Source organism: Kogia breviceps, chromosome 2 (genome assembly GCF_026419965.1).
Source record: "Kogia breviceps isolate mKogBre1 chromosome 2, mKogBre1 haplotype 1, whole genome shotgun sequence".
In the NCBI taxonomy this organism is placed as follows: domain Eukaryota; kingdom Metazoa; phylum Chordata; class Mammalia; order Artiodactyla; family Physeteridae; genus Kogia; species Kogia breviceps.
In genome coordinates this window covers 107343439-107363738 of record NC_081311.1, presented here as the reverse complement: position 1 = coordinate 107363738, position 20300 = coordinate 107343439, and the positions used below count along the sequence as shown (strand labels likewise).

At 35.0% G+C, this 20300-nt stretch overlaps 1 protein-coding gene across 7 annotated transcripts in view; it reads left to right on the top strand.

The window, feature by feature from the left end:
* Positions 1-20300, top strand: part of ZRANB3 (zinc finger RANBP2-type containing 3) — a 285790-nt gene that overhangs the window by 154214 nt on the left and 111276 nt on the right. For 6 of the 7 annotated variants that reach the window (XM_067025920.1, XM_067025924.1, XM_067025926.1 and 3 more), the window contains 2 exons: positions 12573-12751; positions 15340-15571. In XM_067025920.1, the coding sequence (XP_066882021.1) occupies positions 12573-12751; positions 15340-15571 (411 nt within the window). Of the gene's footprint in view, positions 1-8619; positions 8710-12572; positions 12752-15339; positions 15572-20300 lie in introns of those variants that run through there. The other variant, XM_067025927.1, reaches the window with a different exon arrangement.

Here is a 20300-nt window from a genome sequence, read left to right as displayed (position 1 = left end):
TTCCACCACGATTTTATAACTGAAGAAAATATTATTTTAATATACTATCTGCATTTCAGCATGAGGTTCTTTATTCTGATGTTGTCTTCAAATTAATTATAGTGTTGCCACACAAAAAAGGATATAAAACATCATGCTGTAATTATTTACACTATCCAAGTAAAGAATTCATTTTCTCTTTTATAAAATTTCTAGCCTAGTTGATCTCTGATCATTATTGGCAATAATCAATTTGCCAAGTGCAAATGTTCACTGTCTTTCTTTTGTTTCTTAGTCCTTGTTTTCATATACTTTTGAAAGACTCTTTTATTTACATTTGTGATCAGCATATTCATAGCGTTATTATACAACATGGATAATTTTGTATTTTTCATACATTTTTCTTTCCTTAAATGCACTCTTTTTGATTTCCCTGTTCATTACAACAAGAAATTTTAGTGATGTAAGTTATTTATTCCTCCAGTTGTTAAACAGTTTTGTTTATGATGGCTTAAATATAGTGCTTTGCTTACCTGAAATAACAGATAATCAAATTAATACACAAATTAGATTCCTTTCCAGAGCCTTTATTAAACTTCTGAAATTATTTTTCTATTAAATTGTTAGTTTATCTAAATAGATTATGAAGTTAGAAGCCAAATTCTGTTTTTGTTAAAGTTATTCTAAAAGCAACTATACGCCAATAAAGATATATATATATTTTTGAGTTATTCTATATACTATATAGCGAAATAGAAAGCACTGTGTTTATACTGCCTTAGAATTGGAGTTGAAAATCAGTTAAGGAACAGGGTTCTCCAGCAATTAATAAGAAGTTCAAGAATAAAATCCTGAAAGTGTTAAGTTTTGTTCTTCTCTTTTTTTTTCTCCTGAGGAGAAAATGGCCAAAAATTAGGCAAAAGCACTCTGAGATATTTTTCTCCAAGGTTTAATCTTTAGAGTAGTTATTCTCAAAATGCAGCCTGAGAGCCATCCCCATGAGAATTGGGGTCCTTATTTTAAAAGTCCAGTTCTTTCAAGTCAGGATTTGGGGATTTGGTGCCTTAGAGTCTGAATTTTTAACTAATATCCAAATGATTCATAAGTATAATAGATTTTAAGAACCTAGAACATTACCAAAAGATTGGATCATGTTTTCTTTTTTTCCTTTTTTCTTTCTTTTTTTTCCCCTAAGCATCTATAATTGTGCTCTTTGTGTTGTGTCGGGCTCTCATTTCAAGAAATTGCCAAGGCACTAATCCTGTAATACATATGGAGAAAATGTAAAGAATTTTATTAGAGTTTGCTCACGTGATTTTAATATTACAAAACAGATTTTTTAAGATATGAAAAATATATGGAACATCTACTTCTGAACTATCGAGCATTATCAATCTGTATTATTCTATCATGAACTTTTTTTAAAAATAAATTTATTTATTTATTTTTGGCTGTGTTGGGTCTTTGTTGCTGCATGCGGGCTTTCTCTAGTTGTGGCGAGGGGTGACTACTCTTCGTTGTGGTGTGCGGGCTTCTCATTGCAGTGGCTTCTCTTGTTGCGGAGCATGGCCTCTAGGTGCGTAGGTTTCAATAGTTGTGGCACACAGGCTCTAGAGTGCAGGCTCAGTAGTTGTGACGCACAGGCTTAGTTGCTCTGTGGCATGTGGGATCCTCCCAGACCAGGCTTGAACCCGTGTCCCCTGCGTTGGCAGGAGGATTCCTAACCACTGCGCCAACAGGGAAGCCCCATGATCTTTTATTAATTCAAATTGTACCTTAGGAGTAGTAATGTTTGAATGATAATACATATACATCTGAACATGTTACATCATAGTTACCTCATTTTTACTATCTTTGTGACCATTTTAAGATTAAATATGAATGTAGAGGAGGAAAAATAATTTTCCCTCTACCCTTCTCAATTCTTGGTTGAAAATCCCTGTAATAAAATACAGATTAGCAAGAGAAAAATGAACAGGAGTTTATTAACATGTCTACAGGGGAGGTACCTAGGAAACATGAGTAAAATTCCATAAATGGCCCAAGCCACCACCTTAAATACCATGTTCAGCTAAACACAAAGGAAATAAGACAGGGGCCAGGGGTGGAGGAGGGGTTTTATAGGAAGTTTCTAGGAAAAGCATGGTTAACAAGTATAAGATTTGTTGTGTGGTTTTAAGTCAGTGCCTTCTTCATTTGTAAGAGTTTCTTGTAATTTAAAAGTCATCCCTCTATTCCAGGTATGGAGAGGGAGATGCCCTTAAAATAGAGTTTTCTTTTATAAATTTTTCTTTCAAAAGAGTAACTTCTACTTCATCTTCAAAGCTTTTCCTGTGTGTGCTATTTCTCAAAAATATAGCACAGAGTAATCCTTTTGCCAAAGAGGCATATTTTGGGGTGAGCATATTCTGCTACCCTTCAATGAACATCACAGAAGATTTTGAATATGGTATGAACAGATTGCTGCCCACATTACAGGTATAACTAAAATTCTTCTAAAATATTATAGTCTGTGTTCATTGTTTTTCTTTCTGTGTTTTGTAGTTCAAAACATTGCGATTGTTCTTTTTTTAATTGAATGAAATTGTTTTTCCCCAGGAAACATAAATTATTCCTTATACATTTTCCCACTTACTCCCTTGAAATGAGTAATATAATACATAGCCTCCACACTGTTATAGATTGAAAATCCAAACATATTAGGAAACGTGACTTACTCTGAGTCTCGACCTTGTCATCAGCAGAAATAGGATGAGACATCATACAACCCTAGGCTTTTTCGTTTTTTGCTTCTTCATTTTTCCTTAAGTGTGGGTTTGACCAATATTTCTTTTGGAAAACTTCTTTCATTCTACACTTAAATATGTGCATTTAATTCATGTTGTTCCCTCTCCTCATTCTTCTCCCTCCTCTACCACCCCCCACCCCACCTAAATGTCAGAGTAATTTAGTAGACTGCCTTTGTTATAAGGTCACAGTTGACCAGATTTTGGCATAAACACTTAAATTTAATATTCAGAAATTTGCTACTTCTCGAATAGCCTCTTGCATATTTTTAAAAGAACTTTTCTCTCTGTCCTTTACCATCCCCCTCAAAATAATATTTTTTCAGATGGGATATGTACACTGCACGGAAGACTTAATACGAGCTCAAAGTCAGCATTTGCCTTCCGGTTCTACCCCTGCAGCCCTCCCTCCAATGGTAACACTATCAGTAGTTCCTTCCATCCTCCCTCCTTCCCTTCTTCCCTTTCTTCCTGCCCACCCCCTTCTCTCCTTCTTTCTCCCCTCTTCCTTTCTCTCTCTCAATACTAACTGGATCATATTTACCATGCTATTTTTCTTTTCCGTGTACTATTTTGCAGCCTATGACTTACCAGTCTTTCCATATCAGCATATAGATCTATTTCATTTTTTTTAATGATTAGATAATATCTCATTGTATGGAGGTACCATAATTTCTCTAACTGGTCTCTTCTTTAATGATTCAGCATACTATGCAAGTATATCCCTGAATAAAGTCAAAGTATTGGACTTGCTGGATGGCAAATCACTATTTATATCTACAATAGTGTAGAAGTGCAAATTTCTCCAAACTTTCTCCAACACTGTTATCAAATCTTTAGTTTTTATTCATCTTATTCTGCAGGTGAAAAAATGGCTTCTCAAAGTTTTGATTTCTTCATCCCTAAGTGTGAGTGACCCTGGGCATCTTTTGATGGTTGTTGAACGTACTTTACATATGTGAGTGGGTTGTTCAGTTCTTTTCTCTATTTTTCTATTGGATTGTTTGTCCTTTTTTTTTTTTTTTTTTTCCTTTCTAGTAGAAACTTTTCATAAATTGAGGAACTTGGCCTTTTGTCATTTGTATTACAATTCTGGTTTTTTTTTTGGTTTCCACGTAGTTCTCTTTGTATTTTCCTTTATGCTTTTTGGATTTGATATAATGAATTTAAATGTCCACTCTTTTTATTTTTATTTCTACACATCTTTTTTCTATCACTTTTATGTGTTACTTCTTAGTGTGTATATATATTTTTGGGGGGGTGGGGTGGGGGAGGCATGCCACACGCCACGTGGGATCCTAGTTCCTCGACCAGGCATCAAACCCGTGCTCCCTGCATTGGAAGGATGTAGTCTTAACCACTGGACCACCAGGAAAGTCCCAGAATATATATATTTGATCTTTCTGGAAATTGTCTTCTAGTGAGGGGTAAGGCAAAGACCCACTTTTATTATTTTTCTAAGTGGTTAGTGTAGAGGAGTAAAAAGTTCTCGCTGACCCTCTTAGGGTCCCTGGCTGGGTGTGAAAATTAAACTGACAAAGACAGATAAACAGGAGTAAAGCATACAAATTATATTGAATTTTTTCATGTACATGAGAGCCATCACAAGGGAATGAAGACTCGAAGAAGTGACCAGAGCAGCAAGTTTTTATATCTTTTAGACAATCACACAATAAATTTGTGAAGAATTGACAAGGCAAAGGGGTTTGGGCTAGGAGTAGTAAATGGTGAAAATGTAACTAGGAAGATAAGAGTTAGTTTAACAAGGTTTGTTTGTAGATTTCCTCTGGTGCCTTCCTGGACTGATAAGAGTCTGTCTCCAGGAAAAGGAGAATTTATTTCCTGCCTTTAGGTGGAAAGGAGGGAGTTTTTTCTGCATTTAATACTTCTTAATTGCCTTCAGCTCAAAATAATTTTTATGTCAGAGAGGCATATTTTGGGGCAACATATTCTGGTTTCCTTTATTAATTAATTTTCCTAACATCATTAGTTGAATAAACCATTTTTTCCCCAAAATGCCACCTTTATCACATGCTCAATTCCCATATATGTCTTGCTTCTACATTCTCCTCTGTTTCATTGCTCTGTTTTGAATATTCCTTTGAAGGACCAGACTTTTTTCATAATAATTTGGAAGTAGCCACTTACCAGAATTATTTAGGTGATACTTAGGTATTACTACCAATAATAGTAATCATTCTTCTATTAATTCTTCTGGTTTCTATGTACGTGGTCATATTATTTGCAACTAATACACTTTTTGCCCATCTGTTTTAATGTTTATATTTGTCATTTTTTTCTCCTGTTTCTGAGATTGGTGGGAATGCTTTTTCTCCATTAAACATGGTAAAACCTTTTTGGTTGAGATACATACTTTTTTCTAATGTGAAGAGATTTTCCTTTTAGTAATAGTTAATAGTAAAGAGTTTTATCAAGAATTAAAGTCAAAAGTTTTTAGTTGCCTTTTCAGCATCTAAGGATTATCATATGACATTTTCCCTTTGATTTATTAACATTGTCAATTATAGTAACAGACTTTCTTACACTGAAAAGTTTTTTTATTCCTGTACTTGAACTCCTCTTGGTCATGTTATTTATTCTATTAAAAGTCTACTGAATTCTATATTCTTAGTCTCCTTAAAGTGTTTTCTCAATAATCACATGTGGAATTGATCTTTGATCATCTTTTGTGCTGCCTTTCATGTTTTAGTACTCGGGTTTTGCTGACTTTTTAAAATAATTTAAAGAGAATTTAGAAGTTTTCTCCTTTTAGTACTGTCTGGAATAGTTTAGAAACATTTCTTCTTGGCCACTCCTTTTAAAATATAGGACAGCCCTGTTGTCTTTCCTCTCAGCACAACTGATAATAGGTCGTAGAGCAGTAACTTTTTTTTTTTCTAGTTTTTTATTTGAAAGTTATTTCATCTTTACAGAAGAGTTGCGGGAATATGAATAGTACAAAGAACATCCCTGTACTGTTTACTCAGATTTATCTGTTGGTAATACTTTACCCCATTTGTAAAGTTGTGACTTTTAATAAAATTTCCTAGAGACTTGGTTAGAATAAAACTACAACATTAAGTGTGTAGCATTAACTGCTAATACTAGAAATAGTATTCTTAAAGCACATTTGCTCAGATCCAGCCTCTCTGTCCATTGCAGAGGCTTCTCACTGCTTTACTTTTTGCTATCCCTCTCATGGGCATCATGAGCTGTGCTTTAGAGTACAGGCCTACTCGAGTTCACTCAAGTGGTTCAGCCTCAAGTCAGTGTCTTTGTCTTTAGAGAGAGAAGATTTTTGCCCTGTCCTGCTACCCTGTAAGGCCCACTTCCTTTCCAGCCTCACATGATCCTAGCGTATTTCCTTCAGGGGATGGCTTGCTTCAGTCCACGAGGAAGAGCCAGACCATCAGGGAAGTGTGACAGCACATTTCCCAAAGCATAGCCTCTTCATTCTTGAGTAAAGAGAAGATTGGGCCTGTATGTCCATATTCCTGTGGTCTATTTCCTGCTCCCAGTCCCCTGTGAGACAAGAGCACATGAATGAACACACACACACACACACACACACAAACACTCCCTCTCTCTCTTTCCCTCTCTCCCCTTTAAGAGTAAACAATAATTTTCAGATATACCATCTAAACCTCTATATAGGTAAGAAAATTAAGAACATTTAAATACTTTGGCTAAAACATACACTTCCTTAACAATAATAAATAATAGAACATAGGATTTCAGGCTAACATTTTTCTATGTAGGTTTCTTTACTTAATTTAGTTCCTCATTAAGATTTAAAATCTACATACTTTAAAAGTCCTCCAAAGGGGTATCTTCGAGAACAAATAGGCCACCTATTCTAAAGACAATCCACAAGCTGCTTATAACTAATGCTAGTGAAATTTTCTAGTTTCAAAAATTTTTCAATCAGCAGGTATCTTTTGTATACAATTCCTGTAGAAAAGCCATCACAATACAAAAAATTGAAACTGAAATTCAGTGTGTCAGTTAGGATCATTGTTATTTAGTTGCTCTTAATTTTATGGAAAAAGACATTTAGAAAACCTAAAATTGTTCTCCTCAGTAAAATAGTGATTCATTATTTTGAAAATATTGAAAAACTGTTCTCTTGAAGCTAATGTATTCTTTTTAATTCTACCTATGTAGTTACCTAAACAGTTGTATTATTACTTAGTCAAGGCTTTTGTTCCAAATAGGTAATTTAGGCTTAATCATTATGAAACACCGGACAGTTCCACTTTAACTAATTCCGTGGTAGTTAGAGCTCAGAGCTTTGAACCACCTATACGTACATAATTTAAAAGTTTATTTCTAGGGTAAAAGTAGTTTCAGCCAATTATTTTCCTATTGATAAATTTTATCTAGAACTCAGCTATTCTATGCTATGTATAATTTCTTTCCTTAATGGGAACATGAGATTACACTAATATATTTTTATTTTTTAATTTGGAATCATGTTTTGTTAGCATTTGTCCTATCAAATTTTATCTTCTACTGATGGTGCCCAAAATAGGAATAATCAACAGCAAATATTTAAAAAATAAATACCTAAGAACATTAGCAACTGATTATGTTTCTAATTTCTAGAAATCACCATTAGTCATTTAACTACATGATCTTTTAACAAAGAGATGATGAATAGAAGATTTGGGGTGTTACTACGAAAAACAACTAGATAAAAACTTATCGGAGGGCTTCCCTGGTGGCGCAGTGGTTGAGAATCCGCCTGCCGATGCAGGGGACACGGGTTCGTGCCCCGGTCTGGGAAGATCCCACATGCCGCGGAGCGGCTGGGCCCGTGAGCCATGGCCGCTGAGCCTGCGCGTCCGGAGCCTGTGTTCCGCAACGGGAGAGGCCACAACAGTGAGAGGCCCGCGTATCGCTAAAAAAAAAAAAAAAAAAAAAAAACTGATTGGAATTTCATTTTTTAGGTGAATCCTCCAACCAGGATAGAGTATTATCTTCAGATAAATCAGATACCTGAATCAGGTATGCAGATTCAGAAATTCATTCTTTTCAGTGATTCCAAGTTAATCAGATTCTGAGATTTTTCATTCAAGCTAACAAAACTCAAGGAAAACTTTTTTTTTTTGCGGTACGCGGGCCTGTCACTGTTGTGGCCTCTCCCGTTGCGGAGCACAGGCTCCGGACGCGCAGGCTCAGCCGCCATGGCTCACGGGCCCAGCCGCTCTGCGGCATGTGGGATCTTCCCGGACCGGGGCAGGAACCCGTGTCCCCCGCATCGACAGGCGGACTCTCAACCACTGCGCCACCAGGGAAGCCCTGTAGACTTTTTGATGATGGGCTTTCTGACGAGTGTGAGGTAATACCTCATTGTAATTTTGATTTGCATTTTTCCAATAATTAGTGATGTTGAGCATCTTTTCATGTGTCTGTTGGCCATCTGTTTGTCTTCTTTGGAGAAATGTCTAATTAGATCTTCCACCCATTTTTTGCTTTGGTTGTTTGTTTTTTTGATATTGAGCTGTATGTGCTGTTTGTATATTTTGGAAATTAATCCCTTGTTGGTCACATTTGCAAATATTTTCTCCCATTCTGTGGGTTGTCTTTTCATTTCGTTTATGGTTTCCTTTGCTGTGCAAAAACTTTTAAGTTTATTCAGGTCACGTTTATTTATTTTTGCTTTTGTTTCCATTACTCTAGGAGGCAGATCCAAAAAAATACTGCTGCAGTTTATGTCAAGAGTGTCCTGCCTGTGTTTTCCTCTGATAAGAGTTTTATAGTATCCGGAAAGACCTACATCCTTGATCTCAGTAGCAGACAATATTAGGAAATTTTGGAAACTGGTTCACCAGTGGGTGCCTGGCAGGCCAACACAGAACACTGTTAGTCACACTAAGTGAAGAGCACCAAAGTCCAGGTCAGCAGGTGATTGGCACTAAGTAAATTTAGCAACAAGCAAAAGGTAAGGACCTGGTGATAGAATCTGAGTCCCAAAGAAAGAATCCTATTTCCCAGGATATCAGGGAAGCAAAACAGACCCCTATTTCTAGAGAAATTGAAATTTAGAAAATGAGTGATGAAACCAAGGAAGGAAGCAAAGCTAGGGACTCACAACTAGGGCACAGGTTCGTGGTATGGTCCACACACACAAAATAAGGCCATGGCTCAGTTCCTGGAACTGTGCTCATGGTCAGAGTTGTTGCAGGAAAGAAGCAACACTAATGATCTCAAGCCAGGTGAGATCTGTAATTCTTAAATTTCTGCTGCCTTGGAACTAACTTGGTCCCAGAATTTTGTTTAAGTGGTTTCAGCTCTGAGGATTGGCAGGTTTTGAGGACGAGGAAACGTATCAGTCATTATACTCTATATTGGTGCATAATTACTCTTTGGTTCTGATTTACAAAACTAAGTTATGTGAAAGCTTTTTCTTTTCCTTTAGGGCTAAGATTTACCACTAGGTGAATCTTAAATTTGACTCTGTAGGCCTAAAGGTTGGGTTGTGTGCTACTTCTTGGAAAGAGATATCGAATATTAAGGTGTTAAATTATTTAATTTTATAATAAAATATGGAGGGTGCTTTGTGTATGTGTGTCAGTTCCTAAGTTAGCTTAACCTGTTACCAAGCCCTGCTGAACTTATCCTCAATTTTACTCTTAAAATACTAGGTAGAAAAAATGTTTTATCTTCACCTGCATCTTGTTTCAACACTGAAAGCTTTTAGACTTTGTTTTGACTCTGTACTTGAATGTTATGCCTCAAAACTTTGAAATGGTAACTAAAAATATAATTGCTCTTAGACTAAAAACTTTTCAGTTATCTTCCTCCCTTTTGTTAAAAATCGTAAACACCTTTCCTGTGCCTTGGTCTTGCCTGTCCCAGAGAATTTATAAAGTCCTAGATTTTTTTTTTTTTTTTTTTTTTTTTGTGGTACGCGGGCCTCTCACTGTTGTGGCCTCTCCCGTGGCAGAGCACAGGCTCCGGATGCACAGGCTCAGTGGCCATGGCTCACGGGCCCAGCCGCTCCGTGGTATGTGGGATCTTCCCGGACCGGGGCACGAACCCGTGTCCCCTGCATCGGCAGGCGGATTCTCGACCACTGCGCCACCAGGGAAGCCCTAAAGTCCTAGATTTTTATTTAGTCATCCATTCACTCATACCTTCAAATAATGTCTGAGTAATTACTATATGCCAGGTCAGAAACAAAACCACTTCCTGCATTCCATTTACCATGTTTCCATAATGGAAGCTTGCTAAAAGTCCACAACTTCATTTTTCCTCTTTTCTTCTTTCATTTCACTCAGCATTTAAAACTTATTTTAAATTGTTTTATGTTTCTGTCTTTTTTTTCCTTGAAGAGTCTGATAAGCAGCGTCTATGTCTTTTAGTCTTTTTCATGGTTCATAATAGTAACTACTTTATTTAAAAGTCAGGATTATTGAGGTATAATTTACCCTTTTAGGTAAATTCACTTTTTAAAAAAAATTTAAGTATGGTTGATTTACAATGTTGTGTTTCATGCACACAGCAAAGTGATTCAGTTGTACATATACATATGTATATGTATATATCCATTCTTTTTCAGATTCTTTTCCATTATAGGTTATTATAAGATATTAAATTTAGTTCCCTGTGGTATACAATAGGTCCTTGTTGTTTATCTGTTTTATATATAGTAGTGTGTATCTGCTAATACCAAACTCCTACTTTATCCCTCCCTCCTAAATTCACCTTTCTTAGTGTACAATTCCATGAGTTCTGCCCAATGCAGGCATGGAACTGCTACCACAAGATACAGAACAGTTCAGTCAGTCCCCAAATCTTCTCGCATGCTGGTGTCCTCCTCCCACCACACAGCCCCTGGTGTGCTTTCTGTACCTGTTGTTTTATCTTTTCCAGAATGACATAAAAATGGAATCATGTAGTACCTAGTTTGGGGGGTCTGACTTCTTTCACTTAGCAAAATGCATTTGAGATTTTTTTTTAATTGGAGTATAGTTGCTTTACAATATTGTGTTAGTTTATACTGTATAGCCAAGTGAAACTGCTATATGTATACATATATCCCCTCTTTTTTGGATTTCCTTCTCATTTAGGTCACCACAGAGCACTGAGTAGAGTTCCCTGTGTTATACAGTAGGTTCTCATTAGTTATCTGTTGTATTTTATTTTTTTAAAGGAACAAACACTATTTATTTATTTAATAAATTTATTTTATTTTTTAAATTTTTGACTGTGTTGGGTCTTCATTGCTGCATGCAGGCTTTCTCTAGTTGCAGCAAATGGGGGTTACTCTTTGTTGTGGTATGTGGGCTTCTCATTGCAGTGGCTTCTCTTTGTTGCAGAGCACGAGCTCTAGGTGTGCTGGCTTCAGTAGTTGTGGCATGTGGGCTCAGTAGTTGTGGCTCACAAGCTATAGAGTGCAGGCTCAGTAGTTGTGGCACACGGGCTTAGTTGCTCCGTGGCATGTGGGATCTTTCCGGACCAAGGATCGAACCCATGTCCCCTGAATTGGCAGGTGGATTCTTAACCACTGTGCCACCAGGGAAGTTCTCTATTTTATACATAGTATCAGTAGTGCATATATGTCAATCCCAGTCTCCCAATTCATCCCACCACCACCCCGTTCCCCCTTGGTATCCATACGTTTGTTCTCTACATCTGTGTCTCTTTCTGCTTTGTAAATAAGATTGTCTATACCAGTTTTATTCCTTTTTTCTTGCTAAATGATATTGCACTGTATAGATTTACCACAGTTTTTTTTTTGTTTTTGTTTGTTTGTTTGTTTTTTTTTTTTTTTTTTTTTGTGGTACGCGGGCCTCTCACTGTTGTGGCCTCTCCCATTGCAGAGCACAGGCTCCGGACGCACAGGCTCAGCGGCCATGGCTCACGAGCCCAGCCGCTCCGCGGCATGTGGGATCTTCCCGGACCAGTGCACGAACCCGTGTCCCCTGCATCGGCAGTGGATTCTCAACCACTGCGCCACCAGGGAAGCCCATACCACAGTTTTTATTCATGCACCAGTTGAAGCATGTCTGGGTTGTCTCCAGTTTCTGGCTATTATGAACAAAACCACTATAGACATTCATTTAGTAACCAGTTTTTAAATGGGGACAGCTTAGAGATCGGGCACTGTGATATAACTGTGAAAACAGTCGAGACAGCGTGATGTGGACTTTCATACTACTTTTTCATCCAGTTAACTATGAACTTCAACAAATAATTTAACCTCTCTGTACTTACTTCTGTTGTAAAATGTGCATGATTTAAGACTTATTCTAGCTTTAAAATTACATGATATTGTGCTGTACAGGTAAAGTATTTACTCTTGTGTTCTCCAAGAGGAGAATTATACATGGTCACATACATCTTTGTAAAATTAAGTTGTATGAAATCAGTATAACTAATTTTTTTGATATTTGAAATTGAAGTATAGTTGACTTACAATGTTGTGTTAATTTCTGCTGTATAACGAAGTGATTCAGTTACATATATACATATTCTTTTTACATCTTCTTCCATTATAGTTTATCATAGCATATTGAATATAGTTCCCTGTGCTATACAGTAGAACCTTGTTGTTTGAAACCAGTGTAACTAATATTTTAAATTAGTGGTCCTTATGTCTCTGAGTTCAATCACAAATGACTTGAAAATAATATAATTTTCTTAATAAATTTAAAATGCCATGATAATCTTGAGCTCTTTATTAACTATGTAATCCAGATGATTTTACATTGGAAAATTATTTTGATAATACTTTTAAATAAAATATTTGTTAAACATTTTCTTTCAAAATATTTTAGCATTTATTTATTTTTAATTTAGATGGGTCTAGGAAAGACAATTCAGGCAATTGGCATCGCTTACTTCTATAAGGAGGAATGGCCTCTTTTAATAGTGGTCCCTTCATCTCTGAGGTACCCTTGGACAGAAGAAATAGAGAAATGGATCCCAGAGCTGGGTCCAGAAGAAATCAATGTTATCCAGAATAAAACTGATGTTGGGTAAGAACAACTTTTTAATCTTTAAGAAAAGAAAAGCCCTCCCATGTGTATTTAGCATATAGCCATGTTTAGAATGAGATTATCACAGAATTTGGAATGAAGAGAGTAATATGGCGAATTTTATTTTACACTTTAAAATATGAATTATTTATCTAAAACCCAACTGTGTATTTGATGTCATAAGCTCCTTTATGGTATATTTTAAAGTAAATGTAAAGTATACATGCTTTAAAAATATATGAATATACCTATACTGTATATACCTTAAATTTACTTTAAGCAGACTATTTTAGGGTTGAAAAACAAATTTTACAACTTTTCAAGGATTAACTTGAAGGTTTTGAGCTTTTATTATCAACAACTATGGCTGGTTTTGCTTTCTAAGTTGTTAGTATGCAAGTTTTATGTATAACTGAAAATTAATGTTAGGCAATTTTACTTTTTTATTATTTTAATTTATAATTTTAATATTTTCTATATTGAAAATATTTGTTTTGTGATTATTTGAAGTCCTTACTCTAAAAATCAATCATAGTATAGCTACTGTATTTTTCTCCTTTTGTTTTCTAGCCATTGGAAAAAAACAATAAATTTGAATAAACCAATCAACTTGAATATTAATAATTTATTATACTGAGTTTCTGGGTGAATCATGCAAATTATCATGTTCTCAGAAGTTCAGAATTACCAACTTCTCATCCACAAATAAAAAGCAATGTAGCTACTAGAAATAAATGTTAATACTTAGATATTTTTGTGCGTGTGTGGTAGTATTCTACTATATTGTATTCTCTAAGATTGTAAACATAAAGAGTGTTTATAGAAATAAAGGTGGCCTTTGTGAATGTGGAAGGAGGACCCAGATAAAATAGATGGCAGCCTTTTTCCCTTTCAACCTTGGAACTCTAATTCAATGAAATATGTCTTCCTGGGCCAAAGAAAATTTAGACACTATTTTCATGGTCAAAATAAAATGTATGCAATAATTATAAATTTTCTCTCTTACAATAAAACTGCATAAAATTTAAGACAAGAATTTAGAGAATGTAGAATTTATTAAGGCCTTTATAGACATTTTCTGTAGGCTATACCTTATATAAAAGTTAAATTTAAGTATTTTAAAAATATTTCTCCTCTATCATTTTTAATAGCACTTAGGTCTTCTAATTTTTATTGTTATTTTGGAAATATACTCTTGCGATTAAATAGTGGCTAGTATTTTTATTTGAATAATAGTTGGGATATGTTTGATAGTACTACAACCCCACAGTGTAACTTTTCTGCAGGACGTTAGCTAAGGGCAGAAAAACTTACCCAATGTTTTCCAGGTACTTAAAGAAACAACTTTAGGTATGTAGCAACATGTGGCAACATGTATTTACTGCAAATACATATACCTCCTTTTGTCATGCCAGTTTTGCCTGGACTGTCCACTAGTCAAGATGTGGCAGGATAGCAGCTGCAGTGAACTTTGAAGCCCTTGTCTTCTGTATATTGCTCTTAGTATATCTAAGTTAGTGATATTAACCCTAAACTTTTCTTCTGCAGCTTTTTCTGGTATTTGAGTACAGTAGGAAATTCTTAAGACTCTATATTAAGTAGATTTATCCAGGAATTAAATGCAGTTGTCCTTAAAAAAAAATGCATGTTAGTACTGGCTCTTTAGGAGATCGGACTTTTCTGTTAGAGAACTGCAGAAGACTGACACTGTCATGTGTTTTTCACTGGTGATATACAAAACACAAAAGTGATATGTTTTATTGTTAATGCATTTATTTGTATAATTATTTCATTCTACAAACTCATTGGGAGCGTAGCACTGTACATACAAAGATGAAGAAGACACATTTCCTGTCCTCAGCCCGTCTTATGATATAATAAGGGAAATAAATATATAAATGAATAATTTCATTACAGTTTGATAAAGAATATTATAGATACGTGAATTATAGAGATAGTCCAAAAGATCAGAGATAACTTTAGCCCAGTGTGTCTCTGTGTGAGGTGGTACCCTCCTCCTCTTTTCCCCACATTCTATCACCCCAGGGCCAGGGCCTCACTTGTCAAAGTGATAAGGACTCTATTGGCCTTTAATGGGAGGGTTCAAGAATGTGAAATGCCCTGAAGTGTTCTGGACAGACCTGTAATACTAAGTATCATCTTGCTCGAAATCACAGTAGCACCTCAGCTGAAAAACACTGTTATCCTGTTTGTGGGAAGGCTTCATTGAATAGTTAACTAATCTTTGAGTATCACTACTTTTTTATGCATAATTCTAGATGCATGGAAGCAAATATTCTCAGAAAGTAATGTACTTATCCTAGTAAAATGTGGCTACCTGGATGTCAAAATATTTCAAAGACCATTTAACTAAAAATTTGGTTTTGTTAACCAGATTTTAAATTTGGATTCTGATTTGTCAAATTTGAAGATGGTAAAATCTTAAGAGATACTGGGTTTCAGCGATAGTACCATCTCTTCTTATTTTTCCTCTTCTTTCTCCTCTGTATTTCTTCCCAAAGAAATGTATTTTTTATGATAAATTGGTTACTAAAATATTTTTAAAGTACATGGATTTTCTCTTCTAGGAGAATATCGACCAGCAAAGTGACAGTTCTGGGTTATGGTCTTTTAACCACAGATGCGGAGACTTTGATAGATGCGCTGAATAATCAGAACTTCAAAGTAGTTATTGTAGATGAATCACACTACATGAAGTCCAGAAATGCAACTCGCAGCAAGATTTTATTGCCAGTAGTACAGAAAGCCAAACGAGCCATTCTTCTTACAGGAACTCCAGCACTGGGAAGACCTGAAGAGGTATTAAAATCCCTATACTCTGGGCTTTAAAAAAAGAATTGAATCAATCACTGTTTTTGGCAGTTTTTAATTTTAAATTAGATGCCTCAAATGCCATAAGAGCACATTGGGAAATTCTAGATATCTATTTATAGTTAAATATATCTTTTACCATGACTGTTTTTATCTGTTTACATGTGAACCATAGCCATGCTTGTAGGTATATATAAAAAATAGTTTTTACCTTTATTATAAGATTTTCATATTTAGTACATATTTGTAATATTCTTCACACTTGTGTTCTTATGGTTCTTCTATGGTCTCAATTTTAATTTATCTAGTCTATTTTACATTATAAGCTCCTTATGACTGGTGTTGAATCTACTTTGTATCTTTTATACTGTGTTACATAATTTCTCTCTGTTCCTCTTTCGCTTCAAAATCCACATTTCGGAAGGTAGACAGAAAATAGAACTTATATGAAGACCAGATAGGGTATCCACTTTGAATGGAGGGATAAGGCATTTGTTTGATTCCCTATTTAGCTTTTACAACACTAAGAGGCAGATGGGGTATGGAAGGCTGAGAGGAAGAAATGAAGGGTGAAGCACTCTAAGGGTCAGTGTAACCTAGGGAAGCACTGTCTATGAAGGTACACTTAGTCATAGAAAAAAATGAGCCTATTGTTTGGTAGGGTTGTTGTAAGAAATAAAGGAAATATTGCTTTGAAAGCTTGTCATGTGCCAAAATAAGCACTCAACTAAGGGTGTCCATTGTTATTTTTGATTCTTAAGCCAAGCCTGAGAAACAGCTATTGCATCACATCTCTACTAGTACTACCAAGGCTCTGCTTTTGTTCTCCACCCTGGGAGTCTTCTGAAATACACATAACAGTACATAGACTGTGATGGTAAAATTCTCAATTTTACCTTTTATATTTTTGCTCTGGATACTCACTGGAAGTGGGAGAGTGGACCCCAAGTAATTTATTTACGTTCCAAAATTATGTCACTGAATAATGGGGTTTATTATGTCTTAATAAAAAATACATAAAATGTATCATTTAAGAAGGAGAATATATAAAAGATATATGTATTTTAAATGATAATAGTAAAACGAATACTCACTTACTGATTACCTACCGTAAGAAAGAGAGCACTGACAATACAGTAGTGGCCCTTGTGTCCCATGTGATTACATGCCAGTACCTACACTCTCCTCACCCAGGATAGCCACTATTCAAAGCAAGGGTAATTCCTGGTTTTGTGGATCACGATGGTTATACAAACTGGGGATGTTTGGGACTCTTTAAGAAAAAAACTATAAAATTTCAATTTCTAAATTAGGAGTTCTGAAACTGGTATGAGTCCTCCAACTTTGTTTTTCTTTTTCAAGATGATTTTGGATATTCTGGGTCCCTTGAATTTCTGTATGATTTTTTGTGTAGAACTTGGCATTTTTTGCAGAGAGTCCAGCTTAGATTTTCATAGGTATTGTGTTGAACCTGCAGATCACTTTGGAGTGTATTGCCGTGTTAACAGTATTAAGTCTTCAAATCCAGTAACGTGAGATATCTTTCAATTTATTTAGGATTTAATTGTTTTCCAACAGTGCTTTGTAGTTTTAACAGGATAAGTCCTATGCTTCTTTTGTTAAATATTTTATTCTTTTTGATACTGTTGTCAATAGAATTGTTTTCTTAATTTCATTTGTAGAATGTTCATTGCAAGTATGTAGAAATACAATTGATTTTTATGTATTGATCATGTATCCTGAAACCTTGCTGAACTCATTTATTATTTCCAATAGTTTTTAGTGGACCCTTAGGATTTTCTGTAGACAGGATCATACGTACGTTGCTTAATTGCCCTGGCTAGAACTTCCAGTACAATTTTGAATGGAAATGGCAAGTATGGGCATCTTTATTTTGTTCCTAATCTTAGGAGGAAAGCCCTCAGTCTTTCACCTTTAAGTATTACCTGTGTTACCTGTGTTTTTTTGTAAACTTCCGTTATCAGTGAAATTCCTTTCTACCTCTTGTTTATTGAGTGTTTAATCATGAAAGGATATTGAGTTTGTCAAATGCTTTTTCTGCATTTATTGAGGTACTCATATTTTTTTGTCCTTTATTCTGTTGATAGGGTGTATTATAATTGTTGATTTTCAGATGTTAAACCAACCTTGCATTCTAAGATAAATCTCACTTGGTCATGATATATAATCCTTTCATATGTTGCTAGATTCAGTCTGCTAATATTTTGTTGATGATTATTGTGTCTATATTCATAAGAGATATTGATTTGTAGTTTTTAAAAAATTATATCTTGGTCCAGTTTTGTTATTAAGGTAATACTGGCCTCAAAGAATGAGATGGAAAGTGTTCCTTCCTCTTCTATTTTTTTAGAAGAGTTTGCAAAACATCGGTATTACTTCTTTTTTAAATATTTGGTGAATTCAATGGTGACGCTATATGGGCCTGAACTTTTCTTTGTGAGTCGATTTAGGTTAACAACTCATTCTGTTCATTTAATAATGTCCATTCAGATTGTTTCTTTTTGAGTCAGTTTTGGTACTTTGTGTCTTTTTACGAATTTGTTCATTTCATCTAAGTTATCTAATATATTGGCATACTGTTGTTCATAGAATTCCCTTATAATTTTTTGTATTTCTGTGAGGTTGATAGTGGTGTCCCATCTTTCATTCCTGATTTTAGTAATTTGAGCCATCTCTTTTTTTCTTGGTCATTGGAGCTAAAGTTTTGTCAATTTTGTTCATCTCTCCAAGAACCAACTTTTGGTCTAATTGATTTATTTCTCTGTTGTTTTCCATTCTCTGTTTTGTTCATTTCCATTCTGATCTTTGTTATATTATTCCTTCTGTTTGTTTTGGGTATAGTTTGCTCTTCTTTCCAGTGTTTTAAGGTTAAAAATTGGATTATTAATTTGAGAGCTTTCTTCTTTTTTAATACAGACATATACAAATATAAATTTTCCTCCAATCACTGCTTTCATTGCATCTCAGTTTTGGTATGTTATCTCCTCAGTTTCATTTATTGCAAAGTCTTGTCTAATTTCTAAATATAATTTCCCTTGTGATTTCTTTTTTGAACAATTTGTTATTTAGGAGTATGTTGTCATATAAAAAGGATGTAAAGCAACAAAGCCACTTTGGAAAACACTTTGAAAGTTCCTTAATAAATTAAAAATCAAATTACTATAGTACCAAGCAATTCCATTCCTAGGTATATACCCAAGAGAATTGAATATACAGCTGTTCATAGTAGCGTTATTCATGATATTCCAAAAGTGGAAAAAAACCATTGTCCATAACTGCTGAATGGATAAACAAAATGCAGCCATAAAAGGAGTAAAGTACTAATATACTCTACAACATGGGTGAACCTTGAAGACATTATGCTAAGTGAAAGCCAGACACAAAGGCTACATATTTTTTTATTCTATTTCTATGAAATGTCCAAAATAGGCAAAATCTTAGAGATGGAAATATGTTAGTGGTTGCTAAGACCGGAAGAGAGGGGGGATGGGAAATGACTAGTAATGGGTATAGATTTTATTTTGGAGTGATAAAAATGTTCCAGAATAGTGGTGATCGAGGTACTTTTTTAAAAAAATATTTATTTGTTTGTTTGTTTGTTTATTTATGGCTGCGTTGGGTCTTCATTGCTGTGCACAGGCTTTCTCTAGTTGCAGCGAGTGGGGGCTACTCTTCATTGCAGTGCACGGACTTCTCATTGTGGTAGCTTCTCTTGTGGAGCATGGGCTCTAGGCACGTGGGCTTCAGTAGTTGTGGCACGCGGGCTCTAGAGTGCAGACTCAGTAGCTGTGGCTCACGAACCTAGTTGTTCCGCGGCATGTAGGATCCTCCTGGACCACGGCTCGAACCCGTGTCCCCTGCATTGGCAGGCAGACTCCTAACCACTGCGCCAGCAGGGAAGTCCCTGGGGCACATTTTGAACATACTAAAAGCCACTGAATTTACACTTTAAAAGTCTGAACAGTAAAAATGGTATATGAATTTATATTTCAATAAAGCTGTTGTTTTTCAAAAACATATTAACAGTGAGACACTACTATGTGCATTCTATTTAAGTTATAAAAATGAAAAGATTTTATGATACTATTGATGGGAGTATAAATTGAGACCCTCTTTTTACAGTGCAGCATAGTAACATCTATCAAATTTTTTAAAACATATACCTTAAACCCACCTTTTCCATTTCTAAAAATGTACCCTATAAACCCATCTAATATAAATGCAGATGGGGGATGGATGGATGGATGGATGGATAGATAGAGAGATGATTGATAGATGTAGATGTAGATACATATACCTACACCTACATATATTTACATATTTGCACTCATACACATAGACTTACACCAAGTTATTAATTTTTATAACTGCATAAAAACTAGAAACAGCCTATATGTCCATTATCAGGAGACCTTTAAAATATTTTCCAGTACGTCTGCATAATAAAGAGTTGCTATGCAGCCTTTAAGCAGTATTTTTTATTATTATTATTATTATACATTGCTTATATAATTTTTAAAACTAAGTAAAATTAGGTATATATGTATTTTAATGATGTCTAAGACATGTTTTGAGGGACAAAATTCAAGTTGTGTATGTTATATGATCCTCTTCATGTGAATAGAAGAGAATATACAAATATGCATATATAGGTATGCATATATAGGCAAAAATATAGAAATGTATATTGAAGAAA